The sequence below is a fragment of the Taudactylus pleione genome, unplaced genomic scaffold, assembly GCF_031769625.1.
Source record: "Taudactylus pleione unplaced genomic scaffold, aTauple2 ptg000269l, whole genome shotgun sequence".
NCBI lineage: Eukaryota > Metazoa > Chordata > Amphibia > Anura > Myobatrachidae > Taudactylus > Taudactylus pleione.
Genome location: NW_028284671.1, coordinates 709,709 through 719,287, shown reverse-complemented (window position 1 = coordinate 719,287; position 9,579 = coordinate 709,709). Strand labels below are relative to the sequence as shown.

Below are 9,579 nucleotides of genomic sequence, written 5' to 3'. Positions count from 1 at the left end.
CATACTAGACTAGGGGCATCCTCATTTGAAAGAGGAGACTTCTCTCTTCCAGGTGAGGTGCCCCCTTAGTAGTTACGGTAAGATACCCCCTATACTACAAAAAGTGTTAAGAGATGGAGGAGTTTTATAGCCCACATCTACACCCATCCTGGCTTAAAAAAAAAAAACTGTGTTCACATTTGATGGGGGCATCTTATCTACTTTTCAAACGATAAGCATTGTGGGGCTATGAACATTATTTCTACACATTTTATGGCTTCTTTCAAATAAGCACAAAAAGTATAAAAACATATTAAGGTGCAGATTGTATTATGAAAGCCTACGTGTAGAATCCTGCGTTTGGAGTTTTTGACAAGTGGAATCAAGGTGAAGTGAAAACCACAAAGTGTTATTGGGTTGGCTTATAAACATTCAACACGTCGTCACCACTAATACAATGTTAGTTGTAGTCAACTAACATTTTCAGTACATTGTCAGTTGTGAGTAGGAATAAGCAAACTAATGACTGTTTTCTTTTTAAGTCCTTGGCCAAACCTATTATATTCATAGGAATGTGCAGGAACACGACCTAGCAATGTCCTGCTAGGTGTTTGTGTCTTAGTGATGTCACTGGCTCCTAGTGAATGGATAGGCTGCATACTCAGTGATGTCACTGGCTCCTAGTGACTGGATAGGCTGCATTCTCAGTGATGTCACTGACTTCTAGTGAACGGACAGGCTGCCCTCTCGGTGATGTCACTGGTTCGTAGTGAAAAGATAGGCTGCGTTCTCAGTAATGTCACTGGCTCCTAGCAAGTAGATAGGCTGCATTCCGCAAAAACAGTTGCCTGCACGTGAGCTGTTAACAGGTCAATGTGTCACTAGCATCCAGAGCTTTAAGACCAACTACAAGGGACACCAGGGGTGCTTGAACTGTCTTTTACAGATGTAAGTGAGCCATGAGCACAGATCAACTTTGGGGTCTTACCTCCAACAGTGTGAATTACTCTGCCATCTTTGGTCATGACTAGAATCCGGTGATGCCCCGTATCAGCAACAACGAGCCTGTCAGCGGCCACGTCTACCGCCACCTTACCAGGGAAAAGGAGCGGAGATTCAGGGAGCGAGTCCTTGTAGAGTCGCCGTGGAATTTGGCCAGACTTTATTTCATTTCTCTCTTTGAAGAACTTTAATGCCATGGAAGTAAAGAGGAATAGGTTCTCTCTGTGCCCCTCCCCGACCAGAGAGAACAGGAGGTTTCCCTGGGGGCCGAGCAGGACCAGTGTGGGCCAGCATGAGACCTGCAGCTCCTGCCATAAGGTAGCGTCGGCGTCATTCACCACGGGGTGGCTGATGTTGTATCTCACAACGGCACTCTTGATATTATCCAAAACCCGTTCATTTGGAAATTTCGCTGAGTGCACTCCAATAATTACAAGACCATCTGAAATAGGAAACAGGGTTAGATACAGGGCAGTCACTCCTGGAAACAGGGTTAGATACAGGGCAGTCACTCTAGGAAACAGGGTTAGATACAGGGCAGTCACTCCTGGAAACAGGGTTAGATACAGGGCAGTCACTCCAGTACTTGGTTTTATTAGAAAGCAATAAAAAAAAGCTTTGATCACGGTGCTGGCTTTACGGTGACATTTCCATCACGAATAAAGCTTAGAGCTTATGTTTAGTCAACGGTCATACAGGGGGGTTTCAGCAATAGGAGTTTACCAATAAAACCGTTACACATAGCTCTCTACCTCCAAATATTAAAAGTGAATATATAGTACATCTGTGGAGGTGGGCAGATTTTCATATTGTACCTATGTGTATGTTAAACATAGGGACCACAATTATTTCTATAATAAGTTGATCTAATACAGAAGAGGACAAAGTAATATTTGACATTAATGGAAAAAATAGAGGGCCTGATTCAGAGTCGGACGCTCTGACAAGAGTGCTCGCTCTGAATCAGAGCCGTCCTAGCTGAAATTGGAGCGGCCTCCTGGCCGCTCGCAAAGCTGTGGGTGACCACCCACAGCTTATGCGAGCGTCCAAAAAGATGGTCGCGGTGGTCAAGACCATCGTGACCGTCGGGCTTGCGACGAGACCCTTGTGGTAGGGTCTCGTCTTCCGCAAGCCCTGGAGTGATTTTGGCTCTATCAGAGCCAAAAACGCTCCCACTGACATCACTAGTGATGTCAGTGGGGCCGGACCCAGACGGTAGGCGTTCCCATGGGAATGCCTCCGTCTGGGCAGCCACGCCCCCCGGCACGCCCACCAAAGGGGGCGTGCTGTCACTCACCATCGACAGCACGCCCCCTTTGGAGCGAGAACTGGAGCGACGGCTTCCCCGTCGCTATCCGGGTCTCGCGCATGCGCACGACGGAGCGGCCTCCGTCGTGCGCATGCGCACTTGGGCAACATCGACCCACTTGCGAGCGCTCAGCACTCGCGAGCGGGTCTGAATTAGGCCCAGAGTTCTGTGCGGTTATACTGGGCTTTGTAGAAGAGTAAAGTGCCTTCACACTTGGCGATGTGCTCACAATCCAACATTGTGTCCGATTTCTCCTTGAACTCTCCCCAGCAGCTCCCCGGCAGTCGTGGGCACGATTTGGTGTTAAATACTGTCCAATGTGACAAACGATCTATCGTGCCTCCTAACTATTCCAGTGCATCGTGACTGAGATTGTCAGATCTGCCCTACAGCACGGCGGATTTGAAGATGCGATGTGCGACCTGCGGGTACGTGCATCGCGATCGTGAGTGGGCACTCACAATTTGGGCATATTTTACACGATTTGTCGTCTTGATGCGTTGGAATCGGGCACGTGTAAAATATCGCTGAGTGTGTAGGCACCTTAAATAAACACTTCTTAAGTACTGCGTGTTACAGAAATAAAGAGACCGTGCACCACTAACATGTCCAGGCTCTCCCGACTCGAGCTATATAAAAGGGACACAATAGCCACTGAGAGACAAGCACCCACATTTATAGAGATTTAGATTTGGGAGGAGTGTTTCCAAACTGACACCTAAAGTGCAGTGTAAGAATAAAGCTGTGCAGTATTTGTGGGCTACATGCAAAATCAGCCAGTATTTACCCCACATGTAAATCTTTTTTATGTATTTACACCCCTTGCATTGCAATATGGTTTGTTCAGGTTCACAGTTGAGAGAGATATCTCACTCTATTCCCAACTCTGAATCAGGTCCAATGAGTGAGGTTATGTGAGGACTGTGAAAGGGGATATAATTAGATATGTGAAAAGACAGTAAAATTCAACGTTTGAGGCGATAAGTAATGGGAGCAGATTTAACCTGACTGCTGGAGTAGGGAGCATCACACTCCTCTCATCATGCTTCAGCAAACATAAACTACATTTTAACTATAGCAATATAATCAGAGGCATGATACACACTAGTTTAAGACAGTCACGTATCACTTGTGTGCAGTTAGCAGTTTCCACCACATGGTGGCAATATTGAGAACACAGGTCAATGCTATTACTAGCCTATATATGGTAAACACATACTTTACACTCACTGTGTAGAATGCGCCACAAATAGAACAAAATGTGGCTTTGTAGAAGTGTCCTGAGCATAGAGAAGCCAGAAGACACAACATGGCAGGAACATTATTGAACACAGTGGGGCTGATGCCGCAGGAATGGCCATTAACCATCTGTGTTTTACATCGAAGGCAGTAAAACAACGACAGGAAACCATTAATTGACATCCGTGCTGTGCATCACAGGGAGGTAGAGGGCCAATCAGGTAAGAGGGTGGCAGCTAAGTGATGCACCTGGGTACAGGGCTAATTAACCTGGCCCAGGGGGAAAAAACAAAACAAAACATAGCTGAGCGCCTGCCATTGATGGTGGAGAATCAGATCTCTGACATCGGTGGCAAAACCATCGATGGCTGCTAACCGCAGTAAGGCCCTCATTCAGACCCGCTCGCAAGTGGGTCGATGGTCCGCACTGCGCATGCGCACGACGGAGGGAGCTCCGTCGTGCGCATGCGCGAGACACGATGAGCAAAGGACTTTCCTTCGCTCGGAGTGTCTCATCAAAGGGGGCGTGCTGTCGATGGTGACTGACAGCACGCCCCCTTTGGTGGGCGTGCCGGGGGCGTGCCTGCCAGACGGAGGCGTTCCCAAGGGAACGCCTACCGTCTGAAGCCGGCCCCACTGACATCACTAGTGATGTCAGTGGGAGTGATTTTGGCTCTGATAGAGCCAAAATCACTCCTGGCCTTGCGGTTGAAAAACTCAACTGCAGGCTCCGGCTCGCAGTTTCGATGGTCGCGATGGTCAAGACCATCGCGACCATCATCCTGCACGCTCGTATATGCTGTGGGTGGTGACCCACAGCTATACGAGCGTCCAGGAGGACGCTCCATATTAATGGAGGTGGGCCCTGATTCAGAGCGAGCGCTCTGGTCAGAGCGTCCGGCTCTGAATCAGGGCCTAAGTCAGAAGCCATCCCTATAATGCAGAGCGGGTCACAAAACAGATATATTATCGTTATATAAAACAATTCTGGTGAACTCATTTTTAGGATGGCTCAATTTGGACAGTTTGAGCCTTTTGTTCCAATGGACTAGACATACTGGGCTATGGGGAGAGACAGCTGTAGCCGTAATAGAACAATGAAGTGATGCGGTAAGTGCCTAGGTGTTAGTACTGGGGGGGCTTTCTGTTTCCTGGTGAGCCGGTGGCACTACTCTCACAGTTGTGGGGATCGGTCATCATTAAGAACCAGCAGCAGGAGGCCACGCAGAGGACCTCATTCAGAGTCGGTCGTTGCGGCCGCACGGCCGTACGCAGCCGATGTTCGCTAAACTGCGCATGCGTAAAATTCGCAATGCACGTGCGCAAACTAGCTGTTACGATCAGAAATTTCTCTCTCCTTGAACACAGCCAGGTCGTTAGTTTGAGTGACAGATGGAGGCGTTTGTGGGTGGTAACAGGAGAAGGTGCTTGTGAACGGGGGAGTGGAGATCAGAACGCAGGCGTGCCTGACTATGCGAATGGCGTTTTATGGGAGTGCATAATTAACTAAGTAGCGTCATGGCACACGTGACATGGGAGGATTTTACACTGACTTGATCGTAGTGCTTAAGAGAGGGTATGGTCAGCCTTAAGCTCTACGACCAGCTCCGATGGTTCAGATTAATCCTTATATGCCCGGAGATGACGTGTATTGTGAACGAGAAGGGGGCGTGATTTAGTCTTACGGCCACATCCTCCCCTCGCTCGTCCAGCTAACAATCCCATCTTAACGACACAACTTGCGAGTGCTTCATTTGCATATCCGGCCCCTTTTCCCTTACGACCGTGCGGCCGCAACGACCGACTGAATGAGGTCCAGAGTCTCTGCAAATCTGGGGGAAGAACAACCATCCGCCTTCAGCAGCACAACCAGCGTTACCTCCCCGCACCTTATACGCATTACCACGCGGAGTCACTATGGCAGGACACACACATGACAGAGTGCCTGGAGACATTACCTGTATCAGAGTATCGCTGCTCCAGAGCATGCAGGTCAGGCAGAATGTGCATACAGTTTATACAACAGTACGTGAAGAAGTCCAGCAGTATAACTTTTCCACATAGATCTCCGTGTAGAGAGATGGGGCCTTCCGTGTTCAGCCATTCTAACCCTGCAAAGGGACAAACGCCAACTTAATCTATACGTAATAACAACAAGCAGAGAATTAGTTATGTCACAGATTAGTATATTCATCCTTTATAAATAACATGTATCTAATATTTGTCTACGGGGCCTTTATTTTAGAGTACATTTGGAGCAAGGACCAGAGCATTAGAACCGGTTCCTCCATATTTGTATCCTCTCGGCTATTTTGTGCCCCCGGCTGTCTGTAAGGGGGCTGCCTGGTCTGGGATTCGGGGTAAAGTTAGCGTACATGTGCATGATAAAGTGAATAGAATGGTGGTGCAATGGTTAGCTTTGCTGCCCCACAGTCATGAGCTTGATTCCAACCATGGTCCTACCTGTGTAGAGTCTGTATGTTCTCCCACAATAATAAAGACAAAAATTCATCGTAATATGTATACATGCGATAGGGAACAAAGGACCTGATTCAGAACCGGTCGCAAGCGCCGAGTACTCGCAACCGGGTCGATGGTGGCCCACAGCTCATGCGCACGACGGAGCCGGCTCCATCGTGCGCATGCGCGAGACCCGGCTAGCGACAGGCAATCCATCACTCCGGGTCTTGCACCAAAGGGGGCGACCTGTCAATGTTGAGTGACACCTCGCCCCCTTTGGTGTGGGTGGCCGCCCAAACGGAGGCGTTCCCGAGGGAACGCTTGCCGTTTGGGGGCGGCCCCACTGACATCACGAGTGATGTCAGTGGAGAGCTTCTGGCTCTGTTAGAGCCGAAAGCTCTCTGGGGCTCGCAATGAACGAGACCCTATCACAAGGGTCTCGTCGCAAGCCTGATGGTCGCGATGGTCTTGACCATCGCGACCATCATCCTGGCTGCTTGCAATAGCTGTGGGGTGTGGGTGGTCACCCACAGCTATGCGAGCGGCCAAGAGGCCGCACCAAAAAAAAAGCCCGGCCCTGATTCAGAGCGAGTGGCTCTGAATCAGGCCCAGAGTTTTCATTCTAGCACCCTGCACTTGTTAAAACCCGTGCAGTACCTCCTTCCTGTCTGGGGGAGAGGGAGGGGGTTACTCTGCTCTGGTGCTTCTAGCAAACAAACTGCTGAATCTCAGCAGTTTGTTGCATCAGCTGAGTGTGCTAGAAGCACCAAAGTAGGGAAAGAGGAACTGCACGGGTTGTGACAGGTGCAGGGTGTTAGAATGATGACTAGCCAGAACATAGATTGTAAGCTCCCCTGGTGCAGTGACTGAAAACCTCTGCTACATAAATAACTGGTAATAAAATAAATGTGAAGAAGTGTCATGTTTCCTGCTCTCTCCCATCCTCTGGTGGTCAGTATCCGCTTCCGAGGTGGTCGAGGCAGATCAGCATTGTATGTAATCAGTAAATATCACATACGGTGCCACATCCAATATGGTGAATGTTGATGTCTATTTCCACTGCGGGAGGCGGCAGATTTATTGTGTAGAAGTGGAACAGCTGGAGCAATACAGCCAAATATGTGAAAGGTCTGCCATTAGGCAGGACATCAGAGCAAAACAACATGCATTGCAGAGCCTCATACAGATGTGTCCTCATACAGGTAGCCTGAATACGCCATGTGGCGTGCAATGCCTGGCGCGAGTGAGCCGCCAGGTCCCATGCGACTCTGGAAGCACAGGGTGTCTTTTTCGCCCGAAAATGCATCTTAGTCGCAATGTACTAGGACGCACCAACAGACAGCGATGATTAATGTGATATGTGGTACTTGTATATCTGTGTGTGACCGAGTCTGTATACGAAGCAACAACAGAACTCGGCGTGGAAAAAAGCTGCGGTCGCTGCATCGCATACAGATTTAGGGGCCCATTTATTAAGGATCGCATTGCGGGCATGCAGTATCGCCCATGATCGCATTGCAAAATGCGATCATACCGGCCGAATGTATGACCCGGCACATGCACGGATACGGGCTCCGAAAAGAGCCCGTCCCTGCGATGTGGCCGGAGCGCATTCCGGACTGCTGCGCATGCGCAGTCCCGCGGACAGCACAAGAGCAGCGCCCATTGCCGGCGGAGGGATCTGGAAGATCCCTCCGCCGGCTCAAATGCGGTAAAAGTGCCCATAGGACACAGCGGCTAACGCTATCTGCAGATGGCGTTAGCTGTTGGGGTCAATATCGGGAATGTGAAGCATTCCCGATATTGATACATTTGGCAGCATCGCATCCCCCATAGAAACCTATGGGGGAGGCGGCTGCCGGCGGCAATGGAGGGATCGCAGCAGGTATCAGAGATGCTTGCTGCGGTCCCTCCTTCATACATTCGGGGTATACTAAGTATTTGAGGTAAACCCCCGAAAACAGGTGTTTTCGGGGAATTTACCTCAAATGATCTTTGATAAATGGGCCCCTTAGAGACTCGGTTGCACACAGATATACACATCGCTACCATAGTAGCACAGGACCTGGCGCTCCAAGAGGGGCCATTTGACACGACTGCAACAAGAATGTATGAGGACACGTCGCTGCGCAGCACGTAGAGCCTCATACAGCAGCAGAACCTCACACTGAACCAGATCCCCATACAGCGGCAGAGCCTCACACAGAACCAGATCCCCATACAGCGGCAGAGCCTCACACAGAACCAAATCCCCATACAGCGGCAGAGCCTCACACAGAACCAGATCCCCATACAGCGGCAGAGCCTCACACAGAACCAGATCCCCATACAGCGGCAGAGCCTCACACAGAACCAGATCCCCATACAGCGGCAGAGCCTCACACAGAACCAGATCCCCATACAGCGGCAGAGCCTCACACAGAACCAGATCCCCATACAGCGGCAGAGCCTCACACAGAACCAGATCCCCATACAGCGGCAGAGCCTCACACAGAACCAGATCCCCATACAGCGGCAGAACATCACACAGAACCAGATCCCCATACAGCGGCAGAGCATCACACAGAACCAGATCCCCATACAGCAGCAGAGCCTCATACAGAACCAGAGCCTCATACAGCAGCAGAGCCTTACACAGAACCAGATCCCCATACAGCAGCAGAGCATCACACAGAACCAGATCCCCATACAGCAGCAGAGCATCACACAGAACCAGATCCCCATACAGCAGCAGAGCATCACACAGAACCAGATCCCCATACAGCAGCAGAGCCTCATACAGAACCAGATCCCCATACAACAGCAGAGCCTCATACAGAACCAGATCTCCATACAGCAGCAGAGCATCACACAGAACCAGATCCCCATACAGCAGCAGAGCCTCACACAGCAGCAGATGACAGATAGTATTGGGGGTGGCCATGTGCTGGGCTCAGTACCTGGGGAGAACTCGGGGGCTGTGAGCTCCGCAGCCCGGCCATTCACCGTCCCCAGGTATTCCAGTACCAGCCTCTCCTTATCCTCCCGGCTCAGAGCCTCCAGCAGGGCGCCCTCCAGTGGGCTCTGCAGCAGCAGCAGAGACTGCAGGTTACAGGACGCCATCTTGCTCCACCCTGAACTGCAGCAGGCGGCCTCACTCAGCTCCACAAAGCGAGTCGCACATTCGCCGCCAGTCCCTCCTAACAGAAACTCTCACACATATGAATCGGGACTATTACATCACATTTAGGTCGTAAAAGCATCAACGGGTGATATATCTGAGGGGGCGAGCTCTAACACTGCACAGTATGAGGCCTCTCACACAGCCCGAGGCAAAGGCCCGACAGCGATTCTCCGCACAATTATTCTCATTCTGACGCGAACGTTATCACCAATGAGAATATTTTTCTAAGACAAACAGCCCCACATCCATCTGTATTGTGCGGAAAGTGCAGCCCCTGCTTAACCCCGGTGTTTACCTCATAGATAACGCTGTGCATTCGCCCCGACAGATTCGCCATTTTCACCGGGCTAAATATTATTCCCAGACGTTATGACGAACCGGAGAGTAAATAATCAGTCGTGTCACGTCCGCTGGTGTTACCGGTATG

At 50.3% G+C, this 9,579-nt stretch overlaps 1 protein-coding gene across 1 annotated transcript; it reads right to left on the bottom strand.

Moving 5' to 3' along the window:
• Positions 1 to 866: 866 nt before the first annotated feature.
• LOC148513801 (NHL repeat-containing protein 2-like) lies at positions 867 to 9,401 on the bottom strand. Its single transcript, XM_088481338.1, has 3 exons — positions 8,929 to 9,401; positions 5,488 to 5,640; positions 867 to 1,423 (listed from the first exon to the last, which is right to left on the bottom strand). Exons 1-3 carry the CDS (start codon positions 9,089 to 9,091, stop codon positions 876 to 878), a joined length of 864 nt encoding a protein of 287 aa, XP_088337464.1. The 5' UTR covers positions 9,092 to 9,401; the 3' UTR covers positions 867 to 875.
• Positions 9,402 to 9,579: the final 178 nt, after the last annotated feature.